General features: G+C 36.8%; 1 protein-coding gene across 1 annotated transcript in view; it reads left to right on the top strand.

Annotated features, from left to right (window-relative positions):
* The window catches only part of MELK (maternal embryonic leucine zipper kinase), a 64,711-nt gene that overhangs the window by 38,259 nt on the left and 13,416 nt on the right, over window positions 1–13,036 (top strand). Inside the window, exons 11-13 of the mRNA XM_016130454.2 lie at window positions 2,790–2,876; window positions 9,266–9,397; window positions 12,835–12,957. Coding sequence (XP_015985940.2) covers window positions 2,790–2,876; window positions 9,266–9,397; window positions 12,835–12,957 — 342 coding nt within the window. The remainder of the gene's footprint in view (window positions 1–2,789; window positions 2,877–9,265; window positions 9,398–12,834; window positions 12,958–13,036) is intronic.

The raw sequence follows: 13,036 nt of genomic DNA, 5'->3' as shown, positions 1-13,036 counted from the left end.
TGGACTAGCTACTGGAGTAGAGTCATGGAGAGGTGGTGTTATGGTGTGGTAGAAAAAAACATTGGGCTAGGAATGAAAAATGCCAGTCTTGGGCAGATGGCATGAGTTTTTCTGAGTCATCATTTTCTCATCTTTGTTATCGGTATTCTAATGTCGGTCTCTTATGTTTTGGTATTTACAGAGTACTTTTACTTACATCATTCATCTGTATTGCCTGCCTTACAGAGCCATTGTAGGAATCAAACGAGTTATATACAGAAGAGCTATAAGGGATTATTGTTGCTTTTCAAAGTCTTTCCTTTTCTCAGTATTGTTTCATCAAGAGTGAACTACTGAGGGGAGGGGGGTTGGGGGACTGAGAGAAAGGGGTGAAGGGTTAAAGAAGTACAAATTAGTAGTTGATAGATGGTCATGGGGATGGGGAGCACGACATAGGGAATGCAGTCAGCATTAATATATTGACTAGGTGGAGGGCCAGGGGAGGGAAGGAGCAATCAGGGGGATGGTTTTATAAACTATATAAGTAAAATTTTAAAAATTGTAAAAACAAAAAAAGAATGAATTATAAAAAATAATTCAGATTTACTTGGATACTTATTTTATAACTCTATGCATGATCTCCTATCATTTTCACACATAGCTCTAATACCTAAGTATTGTGTCAAATAGAAGTTATGTTCAGTTCTATTTTCTGCCCTTCTGAACAGATAATCCAAAATAATTGGCTAGTTTTTGGTATGCATTTTTGTACTTAATTTAACTTGAGTATGTGTGGCTGAGAATTCAGGTACTTAAAGGATTGAACCTCTTTGGAAAACCCAGCTTGAGGTAAGCTATATTTTTCAGACTTTGGTGTCTCATCTACTCCACTCTTCATTCTTTCTAATTAAGAAGCCCAGGAAAGAAAATAGCACTTTCTTCCTGTCCTTCCCTCCTTTTCCACACACACCTTGTGGTAAAAGTACAGAGCAGGAGGCTGTGGGAAAGAGAAAGTTTTTTGTGGGGTGGGGTGGGGTGGGGAGAAGTAGCTTAAGGTTATGGGGGGAACCCCAGAAATGTTTCCCTTTTCACTTGAGCAGTAATAACATCAGCAAGAAATGCCTGACTGGTTGGTAAAGTGTCTGGGCTTCTGAGGAAGAGGCTTTTCTGAAGGGGTAATTTACAATTTAGGGAGCTGCCAAGGTCAAAGCAACAGTGAAAACTTACTCTTAGCACTTTAGACTTTCATAGTACCATTCGTATAAATCTTTGTGGTCATCACATTCTCTGTAACCCATGAGGAGGTTCTTGTACCTGACAGTGTTTCAGGTAATTGTCTCTTCTGTTCTTCTGTGTTCATGATGGCAGCATGACTTTCTTTTGAGCCTGTTCTTTCTAGTGTGATGTCCAGGACAAGGGAAGGTCATGATATTGTGCTGGGCAAACTGCTCTTGACAGATTATGTTTGGTGGTTCTGGACATCTCACCTTGAGGGTTTATGACAACCTGGTCTATGTGATAGAGAGAAAGGGCCTGAATGGTATGGGGAGTTAATAATTAAAATGGTGGTTAAAGGAACTGGAAAAGAGAAAACTTGGAGAGGAAAGGTTATCTATAATAGGAATATTCAAATTTCTGAAATGTTCTTATACCAAAGAAGAATTATGACTGTTAGTAAAAATAATAAACCAGTTTTTGGGGGCCTACTCTATTTAGATATTATATTATGCAGCCACATATGTTATATATATATATATATCGCAAGGCAGGTGTCATCTCTGTTCTGTAGATGATGAAACTGAGGCTCAGAGAGGCACAGTAACATGTTCAAGGTCACACAGTTATTTAGTGATGTCACAATTAAAACCAAAGTTCGTCTAATTCCAAAGCCTGTTATTCAGATTGTACTGACTTACAGTAGATGGAGATCAAAGGAGACAGACCTTAGGGGACAGGAGGGAGAGGCTAATTATCTCAGCCATTCTAGAGAAGGAGGACTGTAAGCGGAAAGTGAAACATCATTTATTGGGGCTATTGTAGAGACTTCTCATATTGGAAAGATGACTTTAAAATTACATTGCTTATGATTCTCTTCCCACGTGATTTTCTGAACTCCTATTTCAGGTCCAGGCCAGGCATTTCCTGCTTTTTCATTCTTTGTGATCCTTGTTTGGTTCTGAGAACCCATTTCTGGCTTCATCTTTGGTGAGGGCCCATAATGCAGGGATCAGAATACTTGGACCATTTCTATCCATAAGCAAAATAAAGTTTGTACTGAGGCCGTGCCACTTCTTTTTTAAAATTGTGCTTTGCTAGTACCTTCAGCATGATGATGATTATGCAGCATCTAGGGCACTATCATAAAGGCTCTTTGGATTGTGCTAAACCCAAACATAACCTGAGAAACAATGTGCTACAAGTCTGAGCAACTCTTGTACCAGTCTATTGTATAGTCACTGATTTTAGATGCCTTAGATGACTGTTCTTTGATGAAAATGCCAGTGCAGGTCTTGTGGTAGGGAAGGAGTATATTGTCTGTTGGCTGCACAACAGAATTTTAACAATTGATCAGATGATGGTGGGGATGTGAAAGGCTGAGAAAGAGCTTATCTTCTTGAACTGCTTATTGTCATCTGCTTATATCTTTAAAAATTATGGAAAATGTTTATTATTTCCCAAGAGCTTGATAAACTCATGTTTGTTTTTACATTTTGGTGTTTGGTTTTATAAGGTAATTATGGTTATTTTAAAATTTCAAAACATACTTTGAAATTTTTCTGTTAATAAAGTTTGTAAAATTTTTTTTGTAGCTTATTCACCTTGATGAAGATTGTGTAACAGAACTTTCTGTACATCACAGAAACAAGAGGCAAACAATGGAGGATTTAATTTCATTGGTAAGAAATACAGCATGAATTTGAGAGTAATACCTTTTATTTCATTGTTCTTGATTCTATCAGTACATTAAAAATAGGATAGCATTTTCATGGCTATGATTTTATGGGTGTAAATATTGTACTTATATTTATGTATGATTTCCACTCAACTTTTGGATGTCTGCTGAATATCCTTTTTTAAAAAGACATATATTGAAGAGAATTATAGTGTAAAAAATGAAGAAACAGAACAAACTAGTTCAGAAAATGGACAGTTCTGATTTTGGCTACTTTAAATTTTTTAACATGCAACTATGATTCTGCTATAGAAATAAGGGAAACACAAAAGAGTTTTTTTCTTACTGAAAAGCAACCCTGTAGAATCATATCACCCCCAAGCTTCTGAACCCAGTATCATGAAATCATTATCATGATTTCTGGTATTGGATCATTTTAGCACTTTCTAATCTCTGGAACACATGTATTTTTTTTTTTTTTCCCTAGAGATAGAGGCACTCAGACTGTCTCTGAGAATATTATATTGGGCTGGGGTTGCACCCATCTTTTCTCTTGGTTCAGTACTAGTCTTTTATCATTTATGATTTATATTGTTTTTTGTCTGTTTTGTTTTCTAACTTGCAAGGTAAAGGCCTTAAACACATTTTATTTTAACTAAGCAAAACTTCGCTAAGCCACATTTCTTTTAAGAAGAGAGAGGAATTCTGTAATAAGCAAAGGCTCTGGAATATGTCTGGAAAATAATGATTATTTTTTTCATGGAATGAGAAGGAATGGCAAGAATTGGGAATTGCTGTAAAATATGTCAGGTCCTCAGTCTTTTATAATGAGAATTTGAAATTTCCATAGAAGCAACTTAAAAGAAATTGCGAGACTTTTTCTTTGGGGTGATTTTTAATAGAAGACTGTATTTAAGATACTGTATTTAAGACTGTATTTAAGATAAAATTTCTTTTAAAATTTTTATCATAGAAATTTTCAAACACCTACAAAAGGGAAGAGAATACTGTAATAACAATGATCTTCCCTGTACTCATCATCCACTTTCAACAGTTATTAACATTTTGTCATTTTATCTATATCCCAATATCCTTCCCCCTTTGTCCTTTTCTGCTGGGTATTTCAAAGATAATGCCATACATAATGTCATTTTATCCAGAAAAAAATTGGTATGAGACCCACAAACTTCTAAAATTTGAGTCTTAAAAGTAACATACTTGGAATTTCAAGAATCATTGAAATAGTATCCTTTATGTGGTCTCCGCATACAGTTGTTATACTTAGAAGTGAAATGGAACTTAGAATTGTTTTCTTCTAACAGAAAACAAAATAGATAATGAAGCATGACAGAGATTGTTTTCTGGTGTTATGTCTCTCTAAAGATCTCAGTTATTCTGAAAGCCAGGTATGACCAAGATCAAGAATGCTGTGAGGAAAGTAACAGTTTCTTTTCTTTTATATTCTTTCCTAATTCTTAAATGCCTGTCTCTACTTATTATCCAGTCCTAGGGATAAATAGAATATATCTTCTCAACCTCAGCTGAACATTAGAATCACCTGGGAATTTTAAACTAATCCTGATGCCTAGGTCCCACCCCTAGAAATTATGATTTTATTGATCTGGGCTGTGGCTTAGGACTCAGCATCTTTAAAAGCTTCCCAAATGATTGCAGTATGCAGCCAGGAGTTGAGAAGTACTACTCTAGCTTTTTGCTATTCAACGTGTGCTCTAGGACCAGTGTCATTAACCTCACTTGGTGCTTATTAGAAATGCAGAGTCTCAGGCCCCACCCCCACTGAATCAGAATCTGTACCTTAATAACATCCCTAAGGGATTTATGTGTACATTAAAGCTTAAGAAGCATTGGTCTAAGTCAGTGGTTCTCAGCTGGGAGTGATTTTGCCCCTCAGGGGACATATTTAGTTGTCACAACTGGGTTTTGTGAATGTCCTAATGGCATCTAGTGGGTAGAGGCCAGGAATGCTACTAAATATCTTTCAGTATTCAGAATAGCCCCTCACAACAAAGAATTGTCCAGGCCAAATGTCAATAGTGTTGAGATTGAAAAATCCTGGTCTAGGTAATCTCAGAGAATTCACATTGGTCCAAGGTACTTTCCAGTTTAAAGAGTCTCCAGAAAACCAGGTTTGGGATCAGCTGTGAACTCTTATTTTGCTGGCATCCTAGAAGCTCTGCCTTTACTTTCGGGGTGGTTAGACAGGACAGAGAGATACTAGTTTAGTATGATCCATGCTAGTATGGTACTACTGATCTTCATGCAAAGAGAGAGAAACAATATTATTCCCAAACATTTATTTCATAGAACTCCCACTTTTATTTTGTATACATGAACACTCTTAAACTGCCTTTATGTGCAGAAGTCAGAATTTCATTTGCCTCATGATTTTGAGCTATCTCATTGCAACCCTCTTGAGATTCCCGAAAGTGGTGCTAGAGCTTCCACCTCATTGCTTTCTTTACTGTCCCCCTGTTCTACCAGCTGTGAATTGATCCGGATTGTGAGAGCAGCCAGCCGTCAATTAGGGGAACTTCACTGAGGGTCACATGTGCATATGAGAACCTATTCAGACCAAGACGTCTCTTTCCTTCACCCTTGCAATGCAAATACCCATGTATTCTTGTAGCGGGAATTTAAAGATTGAGGGCTTTGGAAGTGAGGTCAAGGGAAGGACAATGGGTTACTCTTCAATTTCTCAAGCCCTCTGTACCAGTAGCTGCCTCTCCTCAGCCCAGGTGCCTGGGTAGTTCTTTAACATTTGGCCTGTCTGGGGATTTTAAAATGTTTTTAGTTTCTAGAAATGACACTTTATTTCTAACAGGTAAACTTAATGCTTTACTTTTAGACATTTGACTTTCAAAAGAGAGAACGGTCTAAAAGATAAGGGAGACATTGGTTATATTAGACTTGTGGGTCGACATCACCGGAAAGTGTAACAAATGTGTTGATTTATCTGTTATTCAACATAGAAACTCCCCGTGTATCTTATCATAATGAGTGGTATGTAGTAGCTTTGGCAAAAAAAGTTATAAAAATGATGCCTTCTTGTTTAGGGAAAAAGAGCTTTAGAGGATGGTTGTAAAACTCCTAGGCATCTTTAGAAAACTCCATTTAAAACTCTTAGCACTGTCCAGGTATTGTTTACGATGCCTGGGTTATGCCATTGCTGATAAACAAGTGGCAACTTGCTTCTGCGCCATTATCTCTAATAATATATGGCATCTTTATAAAAAGAATGGCTATCATACATGAGACCATAGATGTGGGAGATGGGAAAAAAAATCTTTATTGTAGTTTTTGGAAAGTGGAGATTATATCTACATAGTTTTTGCACAGTTCCTAAGTACTATCTCCATGAAACTTTTTCTGTCCTTCCTTCTTCCTGCCTTGTCTGGATCAAAGGTAATATTCTGTGATAATTTGTCATAGTACTTTGTACTTCTCCCAGTAGACTGATAGACCTTTTATATAAATTTAAAAAATATATTATAATTGTGGCCATCTAAAATATTAACTGATAAAATTTATTAATAAAAACAGAATTGATAGTAGATCTCTTTGGTTCATATATTTTGTGAGGAGATACATAGCATTACATATTTTTCAGTATTGTTACAATTTAATACTTTTGCAGGGCAGAGAGTCTCATATTATTATGAGTACATTTAGAAACTCAGTTAAACATAGTGGATTGAACAGGTATGTTTTCATTTAACACTTCATAAAACCTCACTAAAATAACAGAAAAGGGATAAAAAGGCAAAAAATTCACAATAAAGAGAATAAGAGACAAAAGTAATATCACTAAAATTTTGGAAGTTATGAATGGTGCCGACATAGCATTTGGAGAGAGCCGAAAGCTAAACGCCTGCAGCGGGAAAGGGCAGGAAGCAAACTGATGAGAGCGCTGGACTCCAGAAAGGCCCCGGGATCAGCGGCGCTCGGAACCCTGAAGTCAGGGAAGTGAGCAGGGTGGAAACCAGGAAGATTGGTCGAAAGTCTGTATTAGAAGCAGATAGACCCCAGGTCCTTTTCTCTATCTTGTGCTGCCTCTTCTCCACTCTGGCAGAAGATTGGAGACATCGAACGGGAAGCACTCTTCTTGTACCAGACACAGCTCAGGTGGGGGTGATGAGCCATTGTGGAAAAGATGCATGGACACACACAGTCCTCATATTAAACAGTGAACCATTGCTTCTACACCCCTTTGCTGTTCACCTCTGAGAATACTGGAACTAGGATTTTATCCTTTTTGCAGTGGGGAGTAGGGGAAATATTGGAAGATTCATCACTAGGGAAAACCCAAAAGAAAAAACCTACTATAGCAATGGTTGGGAGTTCCAGTTTCCTGTCTGTTCACTTTAGAGAAAAGTTCCCAAGGTGATAAGCAGTCCAGACTATACATAAAGCCTTTAATTAGCTGTGCATTATAATTCTTCACTTTTAAATAGAGACAGACAGCCAAAGATCACCAGACATTTGAGGAAAGCCTCTGACATGAAAGCCAGAGGTCAAAATAAATGGCATTGGGTTTGGGGGGAGAGGGAAGAAAAAGTAAAGGTATTCAGGGGGAAAAAAATGACAGGAAGTGGAAGAAAATGGCTAAGAAACAATAATTAATATTCTCAGAGATAAGGGAAGCTCTTTCTTGAAATAGGAATAAGATGACTAAAAAAGAACATTTCAAAAAATAGTACTTAAAATTTTTAAATATGACCACAGAAATGAAAGACTCAGTAGAAATGTTTGAAAATTAGTTAATGTGAAATCTTTCAAAAGTAGAATCTAAATAAGAATCTTTGTCTTATTTCTAAAGACAAAGAGATATACAAATAAAAGTGAAGGGGTAAGAGAAGTCCAACATACAAATAATGTCAGTTGTAGGAAGGTAAGACAGAGAAGAAAGAGGAAAAGAAAGCATCAAAGGAATAGTACAAGGAGAAATATTCCAGAACTGAGTTTCTAAGATTGAAGGGCCTTAACCAAACTTGGCAAAATGGATGAAAATCCGTACAAAGTCCTGTTTTAGTGAAATTTCAGAAAACTGAAGAAAAGGAGAAGATCCAAAAAGTTTGGAGAGACAAAACAAAAAGATCATATACAAAGTCTTGATAATCAGAAAGACTAGATTTTTCAATACCATACTAGAAGCAAGAAGACCATAGAACAATGCCTTCAGAACTATGAAAATTATCATCAGCCTAGAACTCTTATTAGTCAAACCAGAATCAAGTGTATGGATAGAATACAGTCATTTATCAGACATGCAAGATCTCAGAAATTTAACTCTCATTGATCCACCCTCAGGAAGTTATTGGAGGATATGTTCCACCAAAACAGGAAAATAAGCCATGAAAGAGGACTACTTAGGGTCTAGGGAACTGGGGATATGTTGTAGGGTTAGAGGCGAAGGGAATCCCTAGACTGACAGTTAAGTTGCAGGGTGAGAGAGAAGCCAGTCAAGAGTGGAGCATGGAATGCAGGTATTAGGTGGGAAGTTTTCAAAGGGGAGACCAAGGAAGAGACATAACTGATATGTGTGAACATGTTGAGAGGAAGTGAAGAGTGCTGGAAAGTGTGAAGTTGCAGAAGACAAATAACTGCGTCTTTTTTATATTTAACTTCAGGAAAAACAATGTTATAAAAAAAGGAAGTGCAAGGATAGCACCCTGTGTGGTTTAGCTGCAGGGCTGATATTCCGCCAGTGTGGCCATACTAGTTGTTAAGATACTAATATTTATATACTGATCAGTAAATAACCACTATCCTGAGTGCCCTCCCTGTTGCCCTGTTACTTTCCTTAGGCACCTCCCTCCAGTCCCTTCTTGAACCCATAAATTAAAAGGTTGGTAATCGGCATGACAGGGGTCCCCCAGGATCCTACTCACCTCTTGGACTCTGTTCCAATTGGTTGCCGTCAGAGTGCTAACTAAATATTTGAACATTATTTTCACTTGGATGTGATCCATGTATTTACATAATAATAATGTAAATATTGATTTACTACAAATTATGTAAAATAATAGCAGGAGGGTGCAGGGAAGAGACGTGTGTGGAGAAGGAAGGAGTTGTAGCGCTAAATTCTTATTTTACACAGGAAATCTATAGTTAATATCTGAAGCCGAAAAACATAAAGCTGTATAAACAATTAATTTAGAAATATAGAAAAATATCTAAAAGTGTTTAAAAGTGGTTCTTTCTGGGAAGTAGAAATTGGGTGTGTGTTAGGGGTGTGATGTAGAGGATTGCTATTTTTCATTATATGCCTTGTAAAGCTAAAATTTTAATTCTGAATGTCCACACTGGCAAAAAATTAATTTAAAATAGAACATTAGTTAGTCTTCTAAATAACATAATTTTCTTTTCCTCTAGTGGCAATATGATCACCTCACAGCGACCTATCTTCTGCTTCTAGCTAAGAAGGCTCGGGGAAAGCCAGTTCGTTTAAGGCTTCTTCCTCTTTCCTGTGGACAAGCCATTGGTACCCCATTCAGAAACATCAAGGTAAATGTTAAAACCTTTTGTGTGAACACCTGCTGCTCTTGCCTTGTTCCCATCTTGTCCATGAGTGGGCATACCCCTGGGAAAGTTAACTTTGCTGGTATCAAAGTTAACTTTGCTGGAGCCACTCAAGACATTTTATGATTTAAATATTTTTGATGAAGAAAATGGGAAATTCTGGGCTTGAAGTCTTAAATTTTGAACGTTAATGTGCATTAAAAAGAAAATCCTTCCTTTTCTTTTCCACGAAAATAATTCCTGATTGTTGTAGAAAAATGTTAAGCTACAGATAAGCAAAAGGAAAATAAACCTACAAACCTGTAGATAATATAGTTTATATTTTACTGTGTCTTTCCAATCTTTTTTTAGCATGCTTATTTATATATAGGTAAGTGTTTTTAAAGGACACAGTAGTATTGAGTTACAGATAATTTTAAAAATTGTTGAGAGTAAGACCTATGAGTACAGGACATATACTTTATAGGACATGAAATATTTCAATAAATATTTTGATACTCATTTATATTATGGTTTTAGGTTTTTATTCTGAGCAAAAGCAACAGCTTATGCAACTCAAATTTCTTGTGTGCTAGTGGTTACCAAAGTGTTTTCTTCTATTTTGTCTTCGTTGTCTGATTTTCCTTTGTCATGACCATTTGGAATGGTGAAGAAGCTTTGTGTATTTGGAAACACCATGTTTTTCCTAAGTCCTCACATTAGTCTCCACTTTCTGTGTGATTCTTTGTATCTCCCATAGCTTAACATTCTGCCTTCCAAATACTTTGCCTGATGGATGTGGAACTTTGTAATATTATCTTCCCTCCAATTAATTCAGGTTGTAATTTAAATTATTTTAACTCTAGGAAACTACTTTTGTTATTCTTAGAGAGAGATAGTTGGCACTTTTCATGGAATCTGGTATAGCCCAAATGTGGATGAAGTGATTTCTTTTTTTGGCTTTAGGTCTCAAAACTCTTGAAAAAATGGTCAACTGCCACCTCTTTCATGATCTTTTGTTGAATTCCATTTAACGCCTCTTTTAGATCTCTCTTTTAGCTCTTTCAGTCACATGTCACAGATATTGTGGGTCTTATGTCCTTGCCAGACCTAACTTGTCTCCCCTCTTCCCTCCCCAGTTGGTCTTTGACCAAACTAAAAACTGAAAAGTGTTAGCGCAAGTGGCCTATTATGTAGAGAAATCCCTGAAGTGAGATAATCTTATTCTTGGGATGGCTTTCTGGTCTATTCTAGGAGAGTTTTTTTGGGCTGGTGAATGCCCCATGCCCAGGCAGATCTTTTATCCATGGGCTTTGTGATTAGCCCATCAGCCATCCTGCTCACATTGGCAAACCCTTAAACTCTTAGACTCAAGGACACAAAAGCATGACCTTTGCTTCTGATCAAGGTCATTTCAGAAAGGCATTAGGTAACTGTGTACTTAAAATAACCACTTCAGCTAAATTTTTAAATTCATAATATTTTAGTTAAGAAGTCTAAAACATTTTCCTAAGCCATTGGATTTTCTTATATTTGGATGGGCCCGATCTCAATTCATCTGCTTAAATGATTCATAAAGTATCTGAGTAGAAAAGACCTGGGAATATACTTACTCTTAACTTCCATCTAATGAGCATTTACCTGAGAATTAATTATTTGGGCATTCATATTATTGAATCAATTTTTATAGAAGATAGACATTTTAATAAGAAATGAAGTAGTAATCAAAATTTGGGTTCTTTTCTGATCTTTATGTAAATTCTTGAGACTTGAAGCAAGCCACCTAGTTTCTTTGTACTATTCTGCTTCTTGATCAAGTCACCCTTTTTCTTGGGGTGCTGAGTATAAGAAAGTAAGTAATCCTGAATGGTTAATCAATAGATGGCACTGTCAGTTAAACAATAGTACAGTCTGATCCAAGAATCACAAAGGACTGCATTATCATCCATAGCATTAGCATTTTTAGGATCTATGCAAGGCTCTTGGGAAACAAATCTCTATAAAGTGTACTGCTTGCTCCTTAACAGTTATGGTGATGCAATACATACATATAGATAACACCATATCATAGTATGATTAGTGCCAGATAAGGGACTAGAGGTATGCTCTAGGGGCTTTAGGGCATGAGACTAATCGCCATGGGCGACCCAAACTGGACCCACAGTCAAGTTTAGAACAATGGAAAAGAAGGAGCACAGCATTCAGGGCAAGAATAAATGGAATTAGCAAAAGCTCAGGCACCTAAATCTGCTCTATATATTCTGTTGATAGCGGCTAGACTTGTTTGGCTAAAATGAAGAGTTCAAGTAGGAGTAAAGTGAGAGACGAAGAAGAGGAATGAGTGAGCTGGAAGGGTAGGTGAGAGTTAGATTGCAGAGAGCCTCCAAGTGCCATGTTAGCGGGGTTAGACTTTATGCTCTAGGTAATGGGAACTATGGATTTTTGAGTAAGATGTGACAGGTTACCGACATGACTGTAATTCATCCAGTGGCATATAGAATTCTTCAGTCAGGGATGTGTGTGTGCTTTTACTCTACTGTAGTACCCATGGCAGCCATTATTCATTCAAACTGTACTTTTCCCCACTGAGCCTAGACTGAGCTTTAGTATTTTTCTCAGTCTAGCACTCTGTGCAGCTAGATCTAGTTGATGGGAATTGGCAGTCCTGAAGAGCTCTGTTATCTCTGGTTGAAAAGGTGGAAAGATTGGTGGCAGATGCCATATTGTCTGTTTGAATAGTTCAGGTCTAAGATTTGTCCTTGGATTAGTAAAGTGGGACAGGAAAAGAAAGGATGAGGTATAAGAAATTTAGGTAAAATTGCCTGGCCAGGTTAAATAGATATTGAAGGAAAGGGAAGGAGGGAGAAATAAAATTCAGTTATACTCCATTGTCTTAGAATTTAGGGTATATTTGGTATGACCTTAGTTTATAGAGAGGAAGAATGAGGAAAAATAAATGATTGGAGGTATTAGCACAGGACCTCAAATATCCTGTCCCCAAGACGTCTTTCATAAGGCTAGTTTATTCCTAGTAGAAATAGCTAAATGCTCTGTATGTTCTTACAGCCAAGAAACCTGTATTTCGAAGTTGTTTTCCTTCCATCTTCTACTTTGTTAGAGATTTTTATTTGTAGATTTGCAAAAGAGTTTTTTGTCTGGCATTATAACGATTATATATGGTAATGTTAAGCTAAATAGTATGCCATAAGCATAAGAATGTTCCAAGACATGTTGTTTGAGAGTTAGAGATTCTCCTATCAAATAATCTGAATTAAAAAATTTGGCTCCTGTTTTGAATGGTGAGTTCCTTCAACATACTCCCTCATTTGTTTCTGTCTCCAGGGCTTTGTTTTTAAACAAATTTTGTTTTAAAACAAATTTTTGTTTTAAAAATTGAGTCATGGTGGTGTTTGTTGTCTCTAAGTTCTTCTGTTTTCAAATAGCCAAAGAACCTGAGTCTAGAAGATATGACCACAAGCGATGAAAATTATGTGGCTGGATTAATAGACTATGAATGGTGTGACGACAAGTCATCAACAGGTGTGGCTACTCCCCAAACACCACAGGTTGGTTAATTTTACTTCTACTTAAAGCAGGATATGCTGTCTCAATTGTAACAGCTAGTCTAACATGAGGTCTAGTATG

This window comes from Rousettus aegyptiacus, unplaced genomic scaffold, assembly GCF_014176215.1.
Source record: "Rousettus aegyptiacus isolate mRouAeg1 unplaced genomic scaffold, mRouAeg1.p scaffold_m13_p_3, whole genome shotgun sequence".
Classification (NCBI taxonomy): domain Eukaryota; kingdom Metazoa; phylum Chordata; class Mammalia; order Chiroptera; family Pteropodidae; genus Rousettus; species Rousettus aegyptiacus.
This window is presented reverse-complemented; position numbering and strand designations above follow the sequence as displayed.